The sequence below is a fragment of the Zingiber officinale genome, chromosome 11B, assembly GCF_018446385.1.
Source record: "Zingiber officinale cultivar Zhangliang chromosome 11B, Zo_v1.1, whole genome shotgun sequence".
Lineage (NCBI taxonomy): Eukaryota > Viridiplantae > Streptophyta > Magnoliopsida > Zingiberales > Zingiberaceae > Zingiber > Zingiber officinale.
Genome location: NC_056007.1, coordinates 19,094,995 through 19,119,444, shown reverse-complemented (window position 1 = coordinate 19,119,444; position 24,450 = coordinate 19,094,995). Strand labels below are relative to the sequence as shown.

Sequence of the window (24,450 nt, the reverse complement as noted above, 5' to 3'; positions counted from 1 at the left end):
AGATAAAAAGAAATATATTATACCACTACACCATTTCCTAAAATAATAGAGATTTAAATAACCAATCAACTAACAAATCCTACAAACGGCAAATCCGACCCCAAAAATGTTTTTACTAACAATCAATGTAAATCAAAAAAACGTTGAACGATTAATCAATCAACCAATCAACCTTATTAGATTAACCATACATTAAATAAAATTTATCTATTAATTTATTAAAACTAAAACTTGATCATTAAATGTCTAAAATGTTAAAAATATATATATAGATCATACCACTACGCCATTGCCTAAGATAATAGAGATTTAAATAACCAATCAACTCCTTTTGTTTCCCTTATAGCATTTGTATTTTTTTTCCATTAAAACTTGAAGTCATCGGTTGTTCTTTATTAAATTTATTTATTAAATTTATACATTAATCATGAAAGAAAAACGACTAAAAAAATAATTAGTAATAATAAAATAAAAAGTATTTAAATATAAATAATGATTATGGAGGATCAAACTGTAAAAAAAAAATCAAATTGGAGGCTATACCTACTCATTTATAAATCACAAACAAGAGACTGTTTTGAGTAGAGTTCAGTTAGTGGAAGCTAACCCAACTATCAAACAACAATCTTACAACTACACCACAAATAGTTCGAGTGCGCCATTTCTAAATCGTAAAAGAACAAAATCATCCTGTTTCCAAATTATCCACTCAATATGCAAGACAGGCGAGAGGTCGCACGTAGTTAACATTACAACATATAGTGATTAGTAACACAATGCGAAACATTAAATCTCCATACGAACTCTGAAATGAAACATCAGGTAACAAGCACAGAGAAACCTGGGTGCTAGAGCATCCTCTAGCTTGACATCATGACCGCATCACAAGCGTGAAGTGCTTGGTTGGCAAAATACCTTACATCGACATCTGGGTCCTCGCTAAGTTCCACAAGGCATGGCCGAACTGTCTGCTCGACTACCTGTAATTGGTTACCAGAACTGACTGATCAAAACAGACTGGAAGTAAATGATAAGGAAGCTTAGCAGGCGTTTTACTAATGCTTACGGAGTGATCAAATATAGGTATGAGCGACTGCAGGACCTTTGCCACATTGAATTTGATGTTTGGAACCCTGGAAATGCCGATAAACCGCGCAAGTCTGTATTAATTAGTAAATTTCAAAAATAAGAACTCTTCTACTTTATTTGTTAGCTTACCTGTCCTTTGAAGCGGTAATGATCACAGGCAATAATCTTTGGCAAGTTATATCAGAACCCAAGACAGGAGCTAGAAGAGAGATTGCTTGCAGAATGGTCATGCGATGCAGATAATGCTGATTGCTTATTTTCTCCAGCAACTAATAAAAGCCAAAGAGCATATAAAATTCTTGAATATAAAAATTAATCGAGTGCAACCAACCCTGAATGTAATATGAAACTGTTGAGTTATTAGTAATTGTGAAACTGATTCACATAACAGAGATCTATATGTTTTTGGTAGAGGGAAGGCTGAAGAGAAAAGATATCAACCCTTTTGGAGGACAAGTTGATCTACATGCAATAGTTTTAAATTTTGATACTATCTAGTCGTTTTACATCAAAGTAACATAAAAAAAATGATACCACAAGCATATAGGTAAACTAATTCTAAACTGACAAAGGGAAGCAATAGCAGGAGCATATTGTGGATAACCATTCCATATTATCTTGTCAATTTGCAGAACCAAGCTGGTAATCCCTTGTGAAGAAATAATATCATAAGAATAGCATGCAAATCTAGAACAAAGTTTTACGTGGTTCATGAGAAAAGGAAATAGATTCAGATTAATAATAGGGCACTGTAAAGCTACTTATGATATCTAATGCGGTGTTTAATTGTCCAAAGGAATTGGACATATCGGAAAAGACCATATGAGATCCATCTTTTAAAGAGAAGAAGATAAAGCAACTTAATCCCTTTTACATCCATGATTTCCCAAATCAAGTGAAAGTGGAGGAAAAGAAAGTGAGCATCTAATAAACACACCATAAGTTGCATCTAATAGGTTCCATCCAAGTAAACATGATAGGTTAAGTGTAGTCCACTTTTTTTTCCGTCATTAAAAACTACCTCTTGATATCAGAATTGACATGGAGTAAGACACTGGACTAATGCTGAACATGGAGAAGGAACAGCTAATAAAACTTCTGCTAGGAGCAACATATTCAACTAAATGCCAGACATGGACAAAGAACAGCTGGTGAAGCTTCGACTGTAGTGATCCTCTTGTTACCCGCAGCACTAATGATAGGTGACTGCTTTTTTTCTTCTTTAACTCAGATTCAACAGGAGCTGGAACCAACACTACAGATGTGATTAGAAAAGGATATTTTGCACTGTGCAAGGTGTGAGGACAACAAAAGCCTGGTAACTTGTGGCATTAATACAATTTGCACCCATCTTGCTGTGTTGTTCCATGGATTGCCACCAGAACAAATAGCTATTCCCTTGCTAAATATCCCCCCAGTACAACCACCAAACCTCCACAAAACCAGTGGGATATAAAACTTCAATGTTTAGATCATCTCAGGTCACTGACATAGTTACTAACTAAACCTAACACCTTTACTGAATTTGTACCACATTTAAATAAAATATGCTGAATATCAGATTGATTATCATTGTGTGCATTGAAACTATGGGGTGACATCTTTTGAAACCTATGAGTTTACACTTTAGAAACATGCAAAAGCAGCATACCAAACACAATCTGTTCAGTGATGCAGAAACTTAGTCCATGTTATGGTATTTTACCATGCTGCCCATATTTGAACTGGTCAACTCCTCAACAGTTGTCAGACCAGACAACCAGTAACTGTATAATTGCACAGCTAGAATGGCTACGTTCACAGATTAATTCAATTCAAATAGCTACACCTGTGATACACTGACATAAGCAAAGACCAACAGAAACATGGAAGGAGGGAAGAAATGGAGTCTGAAAATAAATACCTGGGGCACTATGTGCTGCATTGCCCATTCTGGGCCAAATTCCTCAGCAAGACGCTTTAAGTTATTAGCAGCTGCTTCTCGAATAGAGAAGACCTATGGGAATATAAAGTTACAAAGAGATTAAACAGTTATTTAGAGTACTTGATGACTCATGTGATACAAAAATGAGGAATTGGAGAATGGCCTCCTTAGCATTGCTCATTTTATTCTACAATTTACAGGTTAAATGCCACAGCAATCCATGTCCGTCATTAAGCAAGTAGGCAATCAACTTTGTTTTATGAGAAAAAAGATTGCTTATTTTGTCTTTAGTGACTTAAAGGCATCCATAAAATAGCGGAAGCAGAGGTTATGAGGACCAAAATAAATCACACTATTCGGGATGTTGAAGGGGCACAGACTTGCAAATCAAATTCAGATGTATGCACAAAAGTTTAAACCCTATAAAAGTAAAAGGAGATATGGATTCAAAATTAATTTTATAGTCCATGTGCACTTCAGCTTTGTGATCATTTTGAAATTAATAAAACAAGACAGTAAAACCACAAGCAAGACTCATTTTAGCAAATATCATATCAGTAACTGATAACCAAAAATCTTTTATTAAAATCAAATTAGTAAAAAGATCACAAGCAATCATCATCACAACAAATCATGTTTGTTTTAGTGATTTGAGGTCAGCTAGGAATCTTAGTCCTCCATTGAACTCTATACAATGATATCACTAGTAACAAATCACATGCATATGCACTCAAAAGCAGTGAAGATGAAACAATGTGAAACTAAGATAAATTCCAAACAGGGGTATTTAATCAAAATAAAAATAGAATCATTCCTGCAGTCAGACATTATACTACCTAGAGCCAGAAACATCAGCAAAGAGAAAAAGGCACAACGGAATTTTAGTCTAATCATAACTAATTTAGTTTCCAGTGACACAATATAATACCTTATCCTCAAGCCACTGCATGCAAAGGGCACCAAGTTTATCATTGAAAAAACCAACTCCCAACTGACTGGACAGCAGAGGAATATACTCTATTATGGCAAGCCGAACTCGCCAGTGTCTATCTTCTGCAAGCTCAACAATAGCTGGCAGCAAAGACTGGGAAAGCAGATCAATTCCAATAACCTGCATAACATATCTACCCAGTGGTCAAATAGATGCTCTCAGAAACAAATGTTTAGCATGAAGAAACCAAGCTATAGAACCAACATTTCAAAAATAAGTGGAAAGTACCAAAGTATCTTAACAATCATTTTAGAAGTTCAAAATTCAAATGTAATTATCAACCCATGGTTTTATCTTAAATACACAGAATAGTAGACCCTGTGCCAACCATAACTCATTGCCATATGACTCCATACAAAAAAATATAAATAAATAAAATAAGAGACAGAGAGAGAAAAAATAGCTAATTTAACAGCTACAACATTTTCTATTAGTGCATCAAGTACAGTGATATGCATTGAAGGATCAACAAGTGTTGTAGAAGGTCAGACGACAATAGGGATAGAGCATAAAGGAGATATATCTAAGATGATCTTGCCATTTGACTTGCTGAGGTAAAATATCTACTAACTAATAAGTTGAGTCTCAAATTTTATCCAACCCAAACAGCAATTGGACAAATTTTGATAGAATGGGTGGATGGCTAATCCGAAGCTTTTGTAAGTCAGGACTGCCTAAGCTAGAATAACAAATTCTAATTATTCAAGTGTTGAACCACCTTTTTCCAAACTTTGTTCTTAGAAGAAATGAAGAAACAAATTCACAGGATATCAAGATAACTATGCAACCAATTTTGCAACTTGAACCAGCAAGAAACAAAGAAGAGAGTTTCATGGTGTGGTTTGAAACTTAGGGCTTAATTTTAGAGTTAATTTAATTTTCGACTTTTAAGTTTCTAAAAATTGTTTGTTTGCTTTAAAAAAAAGGCTTACTATATTTAACAGGGAAAATAGAGTTTGCTTTTAGGGAAAGTAATTAAGACGACCATCCAAAGATTCAATTTTGATACTTTTTCTCTTAGTCAAATTTCACTGAGTTTTATTCTTTGTCCAAGATAATCATCCCTTTGCAATGCCAATTCGGTATCAAAGCTTTCAATTTTGTTTTATGGAGTGATACCAGAGCGGAATTCATGTCTGATTCGGTACTTCATTCCATTCTTCATCCATAGTCCAATCTTTGTTCAATTATTTGGTTCAATGCTTCCATTTCATTCCTTCATCCAATGTGCAATCCATTCACTAACAGTGTTCCTTCACTTTAAGCGCGGACAATTTCCTTTCCTAACCATCCCCTTCCACAACCAACCTCCATCCATGAACAGAGCCTCCACTTGTGACCCACTGCGTGCCTCCACCCACAAACCCATAGTTGCCGTGCCAACTATTGCCTCTTTCCCCCTACCCTAGACACCCCAATTCACCTACACAAAACCTCCATGATATTCTTGAGCTACAGATTGATGAATCGCTCTCTTAGTTGCCTACTTTTGTCAATATTGAAAGTATGGAAAAATTTGGTGAGGTTTCTGATCTCATGGGTAATAAATCTTTGAAGGTTAACCTCACATTTGAGTTTATTCTCTCCTATGTTTGTCACAAGGATATTTTGCATTGACATTCCTGATGATTTCCAAAGAGAGAGAGAGGGATGCATCATTATAATGATAATTATAGCATCATGTTGAAGTCTATGTTACTCAGATTCAGTATGCATAATCAAAACTGTAATGGGTATAGAGGGGTTTCATTATTTTTTCTTTATTTGCATTTGTTTACCCTCTTCTTTTTTACTGTTTAAATAGAACAGAAAGATCATTAATATAATTAGATTATGGAAATACATACTTTCTATTAAAATGACTAGTTGTTGTCCAAACCAAAGAGAAGAGGTTTTACACATAAGAAGATTAGATCCATCTTCATTGAGGAATTTCGTATCACACGTTTCACCTTTATTTTAAACTCCTCATTTTTTATGCTTAGAAAAAAGCATAAAAAGTTGAGAGATGAGGAACTTCGTCTAGTAGGTAGCTTGGGAGGAAGGATCCAACTTCTGGATATATAGGTCCAACTCTGAATTGTCCTGTTGAGACTTGTTTTAATGGTGGTCAGGAATTCGATGGCTTGCAGCATCTTATAGAGGACAATATGTTTGCCAACAAGGTGTGGGCTTTGTTCATTGATGAAAGGGGATGGGAGTTTCAATAAAAGGGGAAATGGTTATCTGGTTGGAGGGAGGCTTGTAATTTCTATTGGTATGTGACAGATATGGAAGAATAGAAATAAAAAGAATTATATTGAAGGGCTCTAGCTTTCTCCTACAGCATTTGTTAAAAACATTTTAACTGAGGCTGAAATTAGGAAAATAGTTGATACAGTTTAAAGGAGTAACTACCACTAAGTTTGTAGCAGCGGATGAGGGATTTCTGTGGTAAGGGATTTCTATATTCGATTATGATGCTGGCCAGTTAAACTTCTTTTGTGATGCTGCATGGAATTAAGAACTGAAATCTCCTCTTACAAGGAGAGAGGATGGCTATTAAGGAGGCTCTGGACCATCATCTGTCTAAAAATCCATTATTTCTCAATTTTTCTGATTTTAAAATAGTATTGGATGTCTGAATGGTGAAATTGAGGTTCCCTGGTTTGTTAAATTTTTTAGTTGAAATTTTAAATCTTTGCAAGGGATTAGTGGTTAAATTATGCCATATTAGAGAAGCTGTAATGTGATACTTGGTTGAGTAACTAAAGGTGATTTTTCAGGAGCACATGGGTGTTGTTATTAAGAAGTAACTAATGGATGAGCTCTTCTCTTGATGGTTTAATGAATTAGTTTGAAGGAGTTTATCAAAAAAATAAAACAGCAATAGTTATAATTGGCGAAAAGGAGTCTCACATTTGTGATTGCTAATTCTGCTTCTTCAATTAAATATGCTATTCTTAGTCCATGTGATAGTGATTTAACAATCATGAACTAGGAAGATGAATAGCATACTAAACATTTCCCAAACGGTCAATTCATCAAGTGACTCTCTTGGGTTGGGCAAATTGTGCTAGAATGAGATTAGTATCTAGTTAATTCCTTAAGGAGGCAAGTTACTCTGCATCTCTTCGAAAGCTAAGTTTTAAGAGTTTAGATTCATTTAAAGTTTCTTCAATTTCACAAGAAGAGATACTAAATGAGAAAAAAGAGCAACAGATGCAAATACTTGGTGAACTAACATGGGCATCACACTTGAGTCTTCTATTTTCTTCTCAAATTGAATCTGGATGAGACATGGGGCTTGTTCTGGTGGTAATGCAGATATTTATGGCCGAGGTTTTGTGTTGGTTCAACTAGGTTTTGACAGGATTAATCTTAACAGTTTTTTTTCCTTTTTCTCTTGTGTTTAATAACATATGGTATTCTCCATGTAATTGTATGACAAAAAGGTCATAGAACGTCAATCAAGAATGATGCAAACAAGGTTAAGAGTAGAACATCACGCCACATTTGTCGTATAGTCCCCTATTTAGATGGGCACCGAGCCCCTCTTTGTTATTGATAAAGAAGTCGGCTCACTTACGCAACCTCTTATTGGTGAGTAAGTTTCACAAGCATATCCTAATGATTGCAATAATAGAAATCACATTCATACAATTTTCACTATGGCAATATCACTAGTTTTGTTTTATGGAAGATATCAGTGTGCTTCAATGCTCATCTAGCTTGAGCGTCAACAGAATACAATATTGTCTTGTAACTTCTTTGTTTCTATATTTCTTCAATGGTTTACCAAAGCATTAATGTCTTTGTTTCTCTATGCCAATTTATCTACTTAGTTATAAGCCCATTTTCTTCATTCCTTTGATGATGACTCCATACTACTAATATGATTTTAGAGAAAAAAAACATTGACTTAGATCTTCTTAAACATAGGACGGCATAACTGTGTCAAAATACATTTTATGGACCTAAAGTTGAGTTTTATTCTTGATCAATAATTATTTGCAAGGAAATAATTTTTTCAACTATTTCAGACAGTAGATTATTACTAAATTTTTTAAAATGCTCTCAATTGTTAATCTTTCCCTTATGAGCTAAGAAGTCTTTGCATTGGAGCATTTGACTGTATGATCATTACCCCTATTATCTACTTTCTACATCTGCCACCATAGTGGTATTATATTTTTTTTGTCACTTCGTGATATAATAGTGACAAGTAATGTTGATTGCAAGTATAATATCAGGATCAATTAAACAATTAAAGCACGAAAATGAGGGGGGAAAAATCATTAAGGTATGGCAAGGCTGTAGAGGTAACTATCTGATCTAGTGGCACAAGTGTCAACCGACACTCAAATGGCACTCATGTCAGCAACTCAAATGGATCGCAAAGGAGGCCTATTATCTTTCTTGAGCAATCATCCATATAGGCAGAAAGAGTGACCAATGTATTGCAAGGCAAAAACAGACATGAGACTTCAAGCAGTGCAAGCAAAGCACTAACCCCCTATTTTCTGGTTAACAAATCAACAACATAACTCTGAAGCTGTAGACCACACCACACAAACTATCAAGTGACAATACATGCAATGGGTGATGATGATGGTTGAATGGAGGCAAGAGTTTTAGTTTGCTAGAGGATTGTGTGTATAGTGAATAGGGATGGCACATATATCCTCTGTTCCCGTCTCGTCCCCATTTATTATATTCATCCCCATCGGATATTCAACTTTTATCCCTATCCCTATACCCGTCAGAGGATCAAATATCAATACCCTACCCAAATATCCTATTACCACCTACAATTGCATTTTTTTTCAAATTTGAATTATTTCAACAAAGATATGGATATTTACCAAATTCTTAAGAAAGCAATTCCCCATCTTTTCCCCTAAAAAAAAGTTAAAAGTGTTTTTTTTTAGATTCTTAGTTACAAGAGAAGGAGAAAGGAATCGAGCAAATTATGCAAAAGTGGAAGATGAAGAGGAGGGCCGCTAGTGAAATGAAAGAAAAAAATCTTCAAAATTCAAATTGAAGAGGTGTTAGTGGGTTTCAGATTTTGTTTGGGATTTGGAAAAAAAATCTTTCTTTAATATATATATATATATATATATATATATATATATATATATATATATATATATATATCATTTAATCAGGTATTCGGATCGGGTATGGGTAGGATTCTACCATACCCATCTCCGTACCCGAATCTGAAAATCCTCATACCCGACCCGATTATTTAATTGGGATAAAAAATCCCTCCATATTCTCCTCTAATCGGGTGATCATCCACCAGTTTGGAGGAAATTGTATTCCCTAATAGTGAATCAAGAGAGGCAAATTTAGAGCTTCGAGGCTTGGGAATAATGTGCACAAATGGAGGCTCATGGTGGATTAACACCAACAACAGAGCAAGGTTGTTAGCAACTGTGAATAGAGTGGATCAACCAAAGGATGGTGCAAGTAGGTGATATTGTAGTTACCTCTAACTCCAATGGCAATTGGTTGGAGGTAGTTATGTCAAAGGCAACATGGCAAATCAACAGTAAGAGCATATCTGGTGTGGCTGCTAGTAGCAATGTGTGTTGGAATTGTTAGGGTTGTAAATGAACCGAACATTCGTGCATAAGTTTGGTATTTTATTTATGTTCGTTCAATAATAAAAGAATACATAAAACAAACAAGGAATACTGGTGAGCTCGATTCATTATGAACAAATTCATGAACAATTTATGAACAAACTTATTTATTATCTTATGTAAAATTTAACTATAAATTATTTCTTATTTTTTTATTTAAATATTAATTTATAAAATTTTCAATCTTAAATAATTCATAATATGTCAAAATAAGAAAACAATATAAGTTTGTTGTATTAAAAAAAATGTTTTCCCAAAATTATAAAGACAACAATGCTATTAGTTGATGATAAAAATCTCAAGTTCAAGCCTTCAAGCTCCATTAGATTTTTAATATTGATTCTTGAACAAGCTCGATAAGAAAATAAACAAACTTGAAAACAATTGAACTCAGCTCATTTACGCCACTGTAGTTCGTGTGGCAACCAAGACAATGAAGTTGATCTTAGAAAAAGGAAGACGGTAGCAATGATGGAGACAAGGGAACAAGATTGGGCTCTGATATCACTTTTGGTATAAATCATGCACCTCAATCACCAATCTCACAATGAGAAGTAGATAGGAACATAAGAAAACTTGTATTATTTCTTAAGGTCCTAGAGCAATGAAAAAGGCTCTCTTTTATAGTCTTAAGAGGTTTTCAAACAAAATAGATTGTGCATTTAAAATAGTAAAACAACAAAAATAAAATTGTATTATAGACCATTAAACCAATTTATTTAAAGCAGGGTCAAACCAAGTAAACTCACTGAAGTACATAACAGCCTATATTGTCCCAATGAGGTACCCATGTTAAATAAGAGTGTGTACTTACATTTCCAAGTTCAATAGCATATATCCAGATAAAAGAATAACAGAAACAAAATACAAATGGTAACGTATGACAGTTAATTGTTCTTCTAAGAGATTTTGTACACTAATGAGAACTTCATGCCATGAAAATGCAGAGAACAAAGAAAATAAAACATGTAAATGAAGATATTTACCCACCTGGTTTACTTGATCAAGTTTGCTAATGATATTGAGTCGAACATCTGGGAATTCATCTTTAAGAAGAGAAAGAAAGATTGGAAGAAGTTGTTCGATAGTAGCATCCTATACAAATGCATCAATTGTTAGATACTTCAAACATTGTGAGAAGAACACATGATGGGTGAAACTAATATATATTTGATCAAATTTTTCTAAGAAAAATGAGGAAACCATGAAGTCATCCATCCAGTGCCGGTTCAAGTTTTCCATGATAACCATCGTGTCCAAATTGTACATTTGTAGACATAAAGAAACAAAAGGCAAAACAGAACAAAAGTAGCAACATGGAGGGAAAAGGTTGCCCAAGGAATAGTTAAGACAGAAGATTTATTCCACAGATGATAGCAAATAAATCTTCATGTGTTTGGTTATCTTTAAACAAAAAACTAATCAAACAAAAGAATTATCTACAATAGAGATGAAATTGTGAATTAATATTTTCCATATTAAAGATGCCAAAGGCCCAAAGAGAGAAATAATAATTCCATATGCATAGAGCCTACTATCAGAATTCTACATCTAAAATATAAGACAATAAAGTCTAACGGATGTGAAAAGCCTTGTCTATATTACTGATTCAATCCATTTAATTTCACAAACTTAGGCATAAATAAAGCCCATGACTTAAAAGATAGATTGGCATGTCAATCCATTTGATTTCAAAAACTTGAGTGTAAAAAGAAAAGCCAAACACTTAAATAGGTTGATACTTCAATCCATTTGATTTCACAAACTTAAACCTAAAAGAAAAGTCAAAACACTTGAAGATAAGAAGAATAGTTGAATCCAAAATCCATATCTTCCATCCTTATAGATACTTGAATGCTACAAGCTTCCTAGCCAAAATTGATATTATGATGCAAATCTGAATAAATTAAGTCCATATAATTGTAGAAATATACCATCAAAGTAACATGGGAGTAATTAAGAAGACAAAATACCAATCATGAAATAACAAAAATTAGCTTCTAAAAGATATGCAAGTCCTCTTCCACCTAATAAAAATAGTATCAATACCTTCCCTAAGACTGGAGCCATTCCCATAATAACTGAAGCCAAAGCGGAGCGTACATGCTGGGAAGAATCAGAAGATAATTCCTGAAGAAGGCACACATATAGAAAGCTTACAAAAAAGTGGCCAGCCAAACAAAATAGAGTTTGTTGGACATGTTAGCTGTAGAACCTCACATGGTTCAAATGACAATCACCATGCCAGCCTAGTGAATACCTTCACACACGGAAGAATATGCTGGACAGCAAGTTGAGAGTTCAAGATCCGGCAAAATTTAGTCACTTTTCCAGCAGCAGCTATACGCACTTCAGCCTCATTATCTCGAAGAAGCCGGACATAAGCAGGCACCAAATCAGAGCTTCAACAGAACAGATATAATCTCAAATTAAGTATAAAAATGAAGTAATTTTTTGCAGAAAATATTTCACTTTACCTTGTAGGCTCTGGCCCAACAGCTTCACAAAGTTCATATAACTGATTAGCAACCATATATCGCACACGCCATGATTTATCCTATTCAAAAAATGTACAAAGTCAGTTTGATGACTCCTAATATCGAGCTTATTGGACTATCTGGAAATGTATACAAAATTAGCAAAGAACTATGCAACGAACATGCAATAAGAACGAGAACCACCAAAACAATTAAGTTGCAGAAGACAAAACAAAACATATATACAAGCATGCAGCTAGAAGCACATGTTCAGTATTTCTAGTTGGCTAAAAAGTTATATACCTGAGAGAAATTAACAATCACTGGAAGAATGTGTGCAACACAATCTTGTGGTTCCAATAGCTTTCCAAGGGCAGCACAACCCTCAACGGCCAACAAGCGGACTGAATCTTGATCTGACACAAATGTAGTCAAGATAAATTATACTAACATGACACATACAAGAAGAAATGGAAACAAAAAGTGCCAGATAATATTAATATGTTTTAAGTTAGTGGTAACTTGGCAATACTAAATATAGACATCAAATAATCCAAAGTTCAAACAAAGGGGACTACAAGGAGGGATGGATAAATCCAGGGAACAAAGAGAAACCAATGCCTAAAAACATACGAACAGAGTCACAAATAAGCCTTTTCTATCAAAGTTGAAGTTATTTCACAATAAGCAAAATAGAGATGTTAGGTTTACATTGTACAACAACAACCAAACATTTATCCTACTAAGAGGGGTCGGCTTAGGTTTACATTGTATAGCATTAGGAAAATAAGAGACTTCACAGAAGTGGCCGTACTTGCAATTCATGATTTTTTTAAGAAATGGATCATGACTGAAGACAGTCATTTGTACCGTAGTAGGCCAGTCAATATTTTTCCAAAAGATAGGCTAGACTAAAAGAAAAGGCCCAGTGATATTACCACATAAAGAACAACATTGGCATCATGGAATTTCTAATGGTGGATACTGGATGTCATCAATTTTTGGATAAGTAGAATGTATATATCAAAAACAAATCCAGAGTACAATATCCGGAAATTAGTAAGCATCTCATGTCATAGAACACTCTCAATGACCGGTAAACATGAATTTGTACACTAGATGTCATCAATTGGTGATGAACAAGGAGCATATATTGTCACATACTCATAATCAAACAATTGTCACCACTACTATCATCAAATTATATATGGTCTATCTTCCTTGATAACTCTTTAAGTTCGTGAGAAAATCTTTTTCTAAATCAGAAAAATAATCATTCATGTCTTGATGAAATAGAGTTGAATTGCAAACTTTCAAAGAGCAATGTGGCGGATATCAGTGCCCAGACTCCCTTTTTATATTTTTAGAAAGAGGGAATTGATATATGATTTATGCGAATGATGCATAATTATTTCCGCATCGGAGGCGTAGCAGCCAATCTACCTTATGGCTGGATGATACTTTTATGACAATATGACAAATCTAATTCAATTAACATAAGGTAGATTAAGACGGGGGCACAAGCAAAAAGAATCGATTGTTGAGCCGTATGAGGTAGGACACTCTCAAGTACGGTTCGAAGGGAAAGAACTACCTATTCCAACCGGGGAGAACAGGCCAGTCTACAAGGTGATTCTGAAATTGCAGACGCTTGGTCAGATCAAGCTGCTGAGAATTGGAAACAAGCTATAGCGCTTAGTCAGGGTAATTATATTGAAGCACAAAATTGGTCCAAGCGTATTTATAGAAAACAAGCAATATGCTTTACAAACTGTCAATGCCAGTGACAATTGAGTTGAGCCTTGATAACCAACACAAAGGTGTCTAAAGCCTATTACTATGGATCCTAACTGTACTAGAGGGAAAAGAGCCTGGTGGTCAACCCTAAATAGAAGAATTGAAATAGGCCTTGACAATCGACATAAAAAAGTGTTTAAGCCCTATTAGTATAAGTATTAATCAAAAGGAGGGATGAGACCCAAGTAGCCAACCCCAAACAGTTGGGATTAACACAGCAGGACCACAATGATAATGAAGCAGTATGGTTTAAAAAGTCAAGTAAACTCATATACACGATATACAGGCATTGAAAGGCACATAACTCCTAACGAGATTAAACCCAGAAGCATATAGGTCCATTAAATTGTGTAGAAGGATACCAAGAGAAGAAAACGTTTGGCATGTGAAAAGGTATCACACCAATTATTAAACATGTGTCATAAATGTAAGTAAGAGAGCAGTTTGTTGTTCAGTCATCTGGCAAAAAAGGAAACTCGAATCAAGTAACAAAAAAGTAGCCAAACAAAACAGCAGAGTTGTTTACCATCTTGGGTTAGGTCATCAAATGTAGACATAATATCTGTTTTCAGATTGTTTGGCTCAACAGTAGCAGCAAATTTCCCAAGATTTGATGCAGCAGACCTTCTAACCATAGGCGTATCATCTTGACATAATTGCCCATATATGGACCGCAATTCTGCCTTTAGTAACTCAGTTGCACTTGGATACGCAATGTGAAACAATCCACAAGAAGAAACCCTGGCAGTGAACCACTCACCAGCAGCAAGTCTCTGGAAGAAATAAATGACATGATTAAGAATCAAGAGAGGAACCTTTGTCAGACAAGTAGCTTAAAATGCAATGGAAAACAAATCATAAATGTTTAGGACTAAATTGTAAATAGAATAAGGCTCAATTGTAAAAATTCCAACCTAAGGGTGTAAATATAGAAGGAAGAATAATAGAAATCTCTATCAAGGCAGAGGGAAACAAATAGGATAAGAGGAACGCTATTACATTTTCCCCATCACATTCAATATAGTAACAGAGCTTACAATCAATTCCCTACCCTCCCCATTCACTGAGTAATCTCATTCCATGTTTATCGTTACAGGATTCTTAGTCCATTAGTTCCCTCTATTCTGAGTTGTTCATGCACCCACATGGAGTAACATATACAATCTGACTCCACAACTCCAATAAGCAGCAGCTCCACCTTTCATCCCCTGCATAGCCCTTGCAAGTGGTAGCCTCCACCTCTTGACAGCTAGAAACCCTCTTCGTCATGACCTCAGGGTAGATCAGAGTAGACAACGCAATCAGTAAACTCTCCCACCATTCACCCGGAGATGTACCCTTGCAGACCTAATCAAATTTGCTGCTGAATCAACAGGTCCTTTGTTCTCCTACATGATTCCTCCTTCAATCTAATAGATTTCCTGATTCCTTACTGCACCACCAGATTTCACCATTATCTGCCCATCTAAAGGAGTTCCCTATCATAGAATTTTTTATGGCAAGCCTCCAATAGCTAGATCTACCATGTAAGTTGTAAATTGAAGAGTATCCACATTTTCTTAAGTGGAAGGCATCACAGGGGGCATAGACATCTCATGGTGCATTATTCCAATTTATGCCAACATTAGTTCTAAAAGATGATTCAAGGGCATTTGAACCTATGTACAGAAACATTTCCCTTTTCTTAGAGCTTACGCCACCATCTCAGCCTACTTATATGAGTGGATGAGTTACTCTAATCCATGGAAGGTATTTATTAGGACACTTCTACCTCATCTTTACCGCATTTGTCCACCTTTTATATGCATAAATTTCCATTAAATTTATTATCTGTGAGCAAACTGACTAAATTGTTTAGTACCTTTGTTGCTGATGCAATTTGTATTCATACTTTGATAACAAGAATAGTAAGGCATGAGCCTCGAGAATTATATCAATTAGCTAAACACTCATCTACTCTGGTAGCCGATTCTTCTCAGCTCCAAATACAGTTATCTGAACTATCCTGGCCTACAAAATCTACATGGAATGATTCACAGATTGTCTAATCCCCAGTCTCCTGAGTCTTGCCAATTAAGTAAACATGTTCCATCTTCATTATGTAGTTGTCTCCACAAATGAGCCTTTGTGCCCTTCTCGTTATTTGATTCTGAAATTGGAGATTTAACTCAGATTTGTTCAATACTTGGTTTAAAAATATTTTAGGCAAAAGTCAAATGGGCACCCCTTTTTATTTGGAATTATCAAGATAGCGCCCTATTTTGATTTTTTATCAAAAGAGTGCATCACCCCCTATACGATTATCCAGCTACCCTCCACTACATAGTAGCAGCTTATTCTCATTATTATCTCTCTCCTATTTTTCCAGCATGTTATAGCAGCAACGAACCTATAGCTGCTACACAGTTGTAGCAGCTACGGCTCACACAATTGCAGTAGCTATTGTTCCATAGCTGCTACCACATGAAAAAAAAATTAAGATAAATTGTTCAGAGCCTCTGAAAAGGATTTAAACAATATTTTTTTTAGCTTGAAACCTGGCCGTTACAAGTTCCCCTGTGTAATCAATTGTAAATCGATGAACAAGCTACGATTTGATATATTATGCATCTCATGATTTAACCCGAGTCAAAAGTTATGGTCTCTCAAAGTGTAGGGGTTAACATTCACGTTGTAACAACTACAAAACAACTAATTACAAGGTGGAACTCGTCCCGATTTCAGGCTCAAAATACTTCGTTTAAATCCTCTTCGGAGGCTCCAAATAATGTGTCTTAAAAAAAATTCTATGTTGTAGCAGCTACGGTTTCGTAGCTACTACAGCACGCTCAATTTAGACGGGAGACATGATAATAATGAGGGGCAATTGTGTCATTTTATTAGAGATAAAAAAACTTAATATAGGGCACTCATTTGACAATTCGATAAAAAAGGGACATTATTTTGACTTTTGCCCAAATATTTATTACCTTCAAAGATGACTAACCTAGGATTCTAGCTAAAAGAGTGTTTTAAAGTCTTTTCCATCTTCCGTATTCTACTCTTTTGCTGATGAGATAAAATCTCAGTTTGGTGTGTTTATAAAAGCTTTGAGAAGAGATGCGCCCCCCCCTTTCAAATAAATTGTCTTTTGCTATTTTCATATATTTTATTATTCCTATATACATCTGTCATTATATTTTACATAAAACCACTATGCTTCAAAGCTTTGTTAATGATCAGCTCTTGTCATTGTTCACTACAACAACCAAGTGTAATCCCAGGAGTCAGCTTTATGAATCCTCCTACGTCATTGGACTCTATCTCCCACTATATCATTATCTATATTTAGATAAACTTTATCTTGATTTACCGTTGCTAATCAAATCTTCTTTAGTCTTCTTTTTCTCATTTAACGTGTATTTGTTATAGTTTCACATTGCCTAAGTGAATCATTTATCGGTCCTCTAAATACATATTCATACCACCTTAAATGCAACTCTCAGAATTTTCCCTCAATAGGCGCAATCTCAACTTTCTCTCTAATGTTCTCATTTTTTATCATATCCATTTTTCATGTCTGTACATCCACTTTAATATCCTCATCTTTATCACTCTCATCTTCTACTCATTTCTCAAGTTATTGCCCAACATTCAGCTTCATGTAACATAGCAGATCTAAGTATCATTTTATAAAACTTTCGTTTAAGTTTTAGAAGCACTTTACGATCACAAAGAACATCTGATGCTCCTCCATTTCAACCATCGTACTTGTATTTTATCTAAATACTTGAAATTCTCAGCTCCAGTTAACTCGTCATCTTCTATCTTAATAATTGTCCTACTACATCTAATATTGTTAAACTTAAATTCCATATATTCTATCTTCACTCTACTAAGCCTAAAACCTTTCACTTCCAATTTTCCGTCTAAGATTTAAGCTTAGCATTTAATCATCCTCATCTACCAAAACAATATCATCCGCAAATAACATGCACCACGATAACGTGTCTTGGATGTGTCCAATGAGTTCATCTATAATTAGTATAAAAAAAATAAAGACTTAGAGTTAATTCCTAATGTAACTCTATCTTTATAGGAAAAGCTTTGATTAATTTGTCTAGCCTTCATTTTTATTATTACATTCTCATACATATCCTTAATTATTTTAATATGCACTATGCTAACACTTTTCTTTTCTAAATTTTGCCACATAATTTTACCTAGTCTTCTTCTCCCGATACTTTTCAATTAGTTGTCTAAGAAGATGTATAACTTATATTGTCGACCTTTCAAGCATGAATCTAAATTGATTTTCGGTCATCATAGTTTTCTTAGTCTTTTTTCTATCACACTTTACGAAAATTTTATGGTACAATTAATGTCCCTTTCTTTCCCAAAGTTTCCTTAGTCTTGTTCATTGTAGTGACATTAAAAAAAAAGGACAGCCCGGTGCACAAAGCTCCCGACATGCGGGTCCCAGGGAAGGATCCATTGTACGCAGCCTTATCCTGCTTTTTTTTGCAAGAGGTTGTTTCCAAGATTCAAACTCGTAACCTTTTGGTCACATGGCAATCGTTGCACCAAGGCTCCCCTTCGTTCATTGTAGTGACATTAATTTTAAAAATAATTATAAATCTAGAATTAATTAATGCATTATAAAATTTATTTAATAATGCATTAATAACTTTAAAATTAGATTCAAATATCCAATTTTTCATAGCATGATATTAATTTATGAGAAAATTTTACTATTTGAAACTAATTTTAATTTAATGAATTATTGAATAAAATTTTATAATGCATTAATTAATTATAAATTTAGAACTACTTTAAAAGCAAAAGACATGAGAATAGCAAAAGACAAGGAGCAGAAAAGGAAGGGACAGTTGGAACTGGAAAGTCACACCCAAGAATAATAAAAAGTCATTTGTATAACAGCCAAATAAACTCTAAGGCTCTTTCAAAGCAAGAAACTCATTTGTTTTATTATTATATAATAGATATGAGTTCCTCTTAAATTTTGGGATAATGACAATCACACTACATGCTACCCTCAAAAATTGCATGCCTATCAAATACCCTTTACCATTCTTTTACCTTGTGATGTAATCTACTTCCACCTTGTGTGTTTGGATGGATTTGCTTCATTCATATCTAGTCACTAGATAGAGATAAATTGGATCTTATATTTGACAAGTGGATCTAACATTACAGAAATGACCTTCTTTGAGTTTACTATGCTTCCTACCACACCATCTACTTCAGTGATTGTTGTAGAGGTTCTTCCTGCTCCTGTTTCAATTCTGCATCTTCTTACTTCATTGTGTTCTCCACAATTGTCTTCCACATAGATTCAAAGAAAAGACCTAATGTTAGCACCATTGAGGACTTAACTGAAATCTAAGAGTTGAGTGCATTTCTACTACTCTTCATAACTCCATGGTGCAAGTACAATCGATCTCTAGGAGGCTTGACTTAAGGAAGAGACTGTTAATACAGTCATACTTGAGTTGGGTTAGTTTTAATGTGATTAGATACACTATTGATAGAATGTTTAAATTAGATAAAATTGATACTTTTACTTATGACTATAAGATGCGGGACCCTAGCAGACAAGTCCCGGGGGAGTGAACTCCAAGAAGAAGTAAGTGGATCTTAGCACACAAGAAGTCCCAGAGAAGTAAATTCCTAGCATGTGAAAGACCAAGAGGTCTTGACAAATGAAAAGTCCCAGAGGAATAAAACAGCTGTAGGTGAAAGTTTAAGAGATCTTGGTAGATGTGATGTCTTGGAGAGGTACATTCCTTGTAGGTGAAAGTACAAGGTAGAAGATGGAAGTCCCCGAGGAATGATCCTGACAGATGAGAAGTCCTTGAGGACTAAACTCCTAGCCAGATAAAAAGTCTTGGAGGTGGAACTCTTGGCAAGTTCGACAGGAGTTGCAGGTATCTACATGTTTGAAGAGGTTTGGCTTAGTGACCTTGATAGAGGACTCCAAGGTAGAGTTTGATGGAGGCGTGTCAAGGAAGTCTCAATAAGAGGGAGGAGCATAATAAGCATGAAGACATGTTACATGAGTGAATCGAGTGAAATGTATTTTGGGTAGAAATTTCCTACTTTGGTATGTTTTCGACTAGAGGGCATGTGCTCTAGGTCAAAGTCAACTAAATGAGTCCACTGATTAGTTGAGTTGACACTATAGTCAACTATCGATATATAGGATTTAGTTTCTAGATTGAATCGACTGAAGTTGCCTAAGTCAACTGTGAAATCGATCGAAAATAATTGTATAACTTTGTTTGTGTAGGATATCGTTCGTGAGAAAGGATATGAGTCAAATGAAGGCACTTAGAAAAAAAAAATTGAAGAATTATCCAAATGAGTCAACTAATAGTACTAACAGTTATCTAAATATTGATTGATGATGCAGACAGTCAACTGAATACATAGTTGCCTGAAGAATCAGTAGTGAATCAAAAGATTGAGTCTTTAAAGGTTAATCATAAAGAGTCAACAAGAAGACAATTGAATTGGTTGATGGAACAACAATCATCGTTGTGGATAGGGTTCAAAGATCGATGTAGTAGTTGATTATTTGGAACATTCAAATTGCCTATTAGTCATTAAACATGCTCTATAAATAGCAAGGAAAGCCACTTTGAATAGAAAATAATTGATCACATCTACTACTCTCTTTTGTGTGCATGTTGCTACCATATTACTATTTTGAAGTCTTGCATTTGATCCTGATGAAGGTTCTGTCTATCAAGTTATTTTTGTGTTATAGTTCTCTTGTACTTTATTCAAATGAACTACATATGTAAAGTTTCTCTAACCTCTAGAAAGGAGAGATCTTTTCGATTAGTGGTTTCGATGAGTGACTTGTCAAACAAGTCATAAGTCATGGAGTAAGAGCCTAGGGGTTTCAAATCACATAAAATATCTGTGTTAGCAGTACATTCATTTTTATTTATTCCACTGCATGATTTCTTATATTTGAAATGCCAATATATTGTTATTCATACTATTTGTCAAAAAAAAAAAATAGCTAGGTGTAAATTTCAAAAGTAAGGAATCAACAAGAAATGATGATTAAACTACACGCTTTTCCCATACTAAATCCCAACACTGAGGTATAAACCAACTCATAGGAAATTGGCTTTACAATGTTGATTCCAAGCATCATTAGCCATCTCTGGACTCCCCATTTACATTCAGAAATTAAGGTAAGCGAAAGAAGCGAAAGAGAATCAAATCTCTCATTTTAACCAACTAACTTTAGACTCGAAAGATTGAAAGTAACGTAATTTACTTATAGACTTACAGTATTCATTGTTTTCTTAGTTTTATTTCAGGCATTTAATAAAAAACCTCATAGAAATATCAATAATGATATAGACTATTCAAAAGGGTACTTAATTTTCAGCTCAGCCAAATATAACTCAAACAAGCAATAATAGTCAAAATATTTTGAATTAGTTCCAACCCAAGCCAAACTTATTCTAGGACAATATATTTTACCATAACTGAAAAGAAACCATATCTTATGCATTTGGAGCAGATGAAAAGCTCAAAAAAGACTCAAATTCACAACATCAAGTACAGACACCACTGAGTTTCCTATTCTTCTCTTCTAAATGTAAGAGAAATAGTACTCGAATCAACCGAACTAAGAAATTAATAGTGGAGCCAGTACGTGTTACCTCTTGATTCGATTTTCTAGCTGAGTCTTCAAAAATGGTCACAGCATGCAAGATTGAGATCATAATAGTATTTGGTCCAATTCTAATCATAATAAATAAAAAGAAAACAAAGGGCCTGGGCAATAGTCTATAAAATAGCCAAACATAAAACAACATGACGATATGCCTAAAGCATTAATTATGAAAATTTTAAATTTAATACAACATGAAATCATATATAAGAAAAGGCAATCAAACAACATTACCAAAAAGCATGAAGTATATTTGATGAATGCATACAAGTCTGCAATGATCAAGTAAACAACAGTGATAATAATACTTGAGCAATTGGAACAAAGAAAGAATCAATTTGGTTGACCTTTACTAAGGGAATGAACCACTCCACCACATCATTTTCCTTCATCTGAGCCCCAATCCGACAAAGAGATTCAACTGCTTTTTCTCTAACACAAGTTTCCTCCACAGAGCATAATGTTTCCAAAGGAGGGAGCAAAACATGAGCATATTCTATACCACCCACATATGGAATGAACACCCCCAACTCTTCAGCCATTGCAAGAAGCACCTCATCATCATCATCATTGTTTTCACTAAGAAAAGGTATCAGTTCTTTTCTAGTTCTTTCTTCCCCAAGTGCGCGTGCAATGGTAGATAACCTGCGAATGGAATTTAAGCGCAGCTGTATGTCTTCATTTTTTAACTCATCTATCAAGATGGCAATTGGATACAGTGGCTCATCAATCATAGCCATTGTGATTGAAGTCCTTAATGCTGCAAAGAAAAAGAATTAACCATAAGGATGGATTGTTGTGCACACACAAAAGTAATTTAGTTCATATACTTTCTTAAGAAATTTTTCATGGAAAGATTAGCTTATGACATTTCCTATTTGTCCTTAAAAAAGGTGCACACAAGAAATATAAGATGCTTTAAAAATATCTTTCAGAGTACTTATCATCTAAAAAGAAATTTTATAGATTATATTCAAAGGTAGAAAACTCTATCACACAAGACATCTCTAGTTTCCTTATCGCAGAAAGCACCTCCTTTAGTATTTAAAGTAAGAACTTTCCCGTTTCCTTTATTGTACTCAAAGCATATGAAATATATATTTTTTTAAGTTTTTTATAATAATAACTGAACTTGATATTTTTACTGCTATAAGTTTGCATGAGTTTGGTACATTGTTTATTCATCTATAAACCATTTCTTAAAACAAAGAAAAAGCTGCTTCCTCGAAGCTTTATATCTGATGCACATTGTCCTCCGAAGCAAATCATCATCTTTTCTACATCGGAAATCTCATTTTGAGGCAACTTAACAAGTAAAACACGTTAACCAGTGTAAGTATGGAACTTTCAAGGAGATCAAATGCTTTCACTATATTAATTAGTGAATAACTCCGATTGTGCATCATAGATTATTTCATGTAAAAGAAAAATCAACTAATAGCAGCTAAGAAAGGAAGCAATCGTGAAATAAGAGCAAAGTGATCTTCCTACTGGTAGCCTTAAAGGACTAATCTTCAGCTTGCAGAAATTAGCAAGAATCAAGCAAAACAACGGACTACGCTATAAAAACCCAAGTTTTACCGCAGAACAACCTGAAAGTAAGAAGCAGCCAAATGACTGCCATACTTTAGCTACGATCCCCAATATGCAACAAAAAGAGTTAAAAATATGCAATGGACGCTCTCGTTTCTCCAATTGGCCGGCAGCTCTAGCGACTCGACCGGATTCAAAATCTCAGATCAGATCTGGGGCGAGGAATAAGGAGAGTGATGAACAAACTACCTGGGGGGTTCGGATCAGCCCTAGCTCCACTCCGCAGAGACGCCCCCGGAGGAGGGAAATCGAAGATCGAGGTCGGGAATCCCTCCGAATCAATGGGTGGAAATGGATTCGCTCTCCCACTCCGCGTTTTATTTGCGAGTCGTGACGAAAAATTAATCCATCAGAGGTATCATCTTAATTGGGCTTTAGTGAAGTTCAATTAAAGGTAGGCCGGCCCAATAGCACAAGTACTGAAAGAAATTGGAGCAAAAGTTAAATAATTTAAAAAAAAAAAAAGGAAATTACATTATACTCAGCAATTATATAATTAGCTTAAATGGTCCATTTTACTTTCTCACTTTTTTTTTTTGAATAACTCAAATGTATATCAAAAATTCAGAATTACCATAATTATATTAGATTGATGTATGAGAATAGACTTTCAGTCTGATATATATGAATTTATGCTCTTTTAATTGTCCAACGGTTCCTTAAAAAATATTATTATTATTATTTCTAATCGGCCGTACACAATATATCAAGAAAGACAAAGCTAGATACCTTGCTGGGTCAAAAGCTAATCATCCATATTGAAACGTTCCAACTTTAAAGCAATCTCTCTTTTATATATATAGGCCCGGACCTAAGGTGAGGCCCAGGAGGCACTCGTCTCAGGCCCAGTTTCAAGAGGGGCCCAGATATTAGATATTAATAATTAGTTATATAATTTAATATTTATATTTATGTTTTAATGACATCTTGATTCCTTGCCTAATTTCTCCATCGTAGCTGGTGAAGTGCGTGAGCATATCTGTCGATCACATAATCCTTGCCCTAAATTCGCCGTCGGCCCGTCACGAAGTGCCGTTGCTGTGATCGCCTGATCCTCACCCTAATTTCTTCATTGCGAAGTGTCGTTGTGCCGATCCTCGCCCTAATTTCACCGTCGTGAAGGGTCAATCCTTGCCGACTTGCCCTAATTTCACTGTGAGCTCTCCTCTTCAAGGGTGGCTGTTTCTAGTTTTTTACACGGTCGACGATAGCAGCCTGCTAGCCTCTTCGATTGATCTTCCATTTTGGTAAGT

At 34.9% G+C, this 24,450-nt stretch overlaps 1 protein-coding gene across 1 annotated transcript; it reads right to left on the bottom strand.

The window, feature by feature from the left end:
* Nucleotides 1–634: 634 nt before the first annotated feature.
* On the bottom strand, nt 635–23,544 carry LOC122033721 (serine/threonine-protein phosphatase 2A 65 kDa regulatory subunit A beta isoform). Its single transcript, XM_042592875.1, has 13 exons — nt 23,387–23,544; nt 21,952–22,364; nt 14,435–14,681; nt 12,415–12,527; nt 12,112–12,191; nt 11,895–12,036; nt 11,684–11,764; nt 10,625–10,729; nt 3,942–4,124; nt 2,993–3,085; nt 1,219–1,358; nt 1,067–1,133; nt 635–980 (listed from the first exon to the last, which is right to left on the bottom strand). The coding sequence occupies exons 2-13, from the start codon at nt 22,342–22,344 to the stop codon at nt 861–863; spliced, it is 1,764 nt and encodes a 587-aa protein (XP_042448809.1). The 5' UTR covers nt 22,345–22,364; nt 23,387–23,544; the 3' UTR covers nt 635–860.
* Nucleotides 23,545–24,450: the final 906 nt, after the last annotated feature.

Bases quoted from the DNA above. Each gene is read 5' to 3' on its own strand.
- LOC122033721 (XM_042592875.1), bottom strand. From the start codon at position 22,344: ATGGCTATGATTGATGAGCCACTGTATCCAATTGCCATCTTGATAGAT. The intron at 12,528-14,434 runs GTAAACAACTCT...CATTTGTGTCAG, and splicing joins TGATGACCTAACCCAAGATG to ATCAAGATTCAGTCCGCTTG. The intron at 10,730-11,683 runs GTATTGATACTA...GCATTTGTATAG, and splicing joins TGGCTCCAGTCTTAGGGAAG to GATGCTACTATCGAACAACT.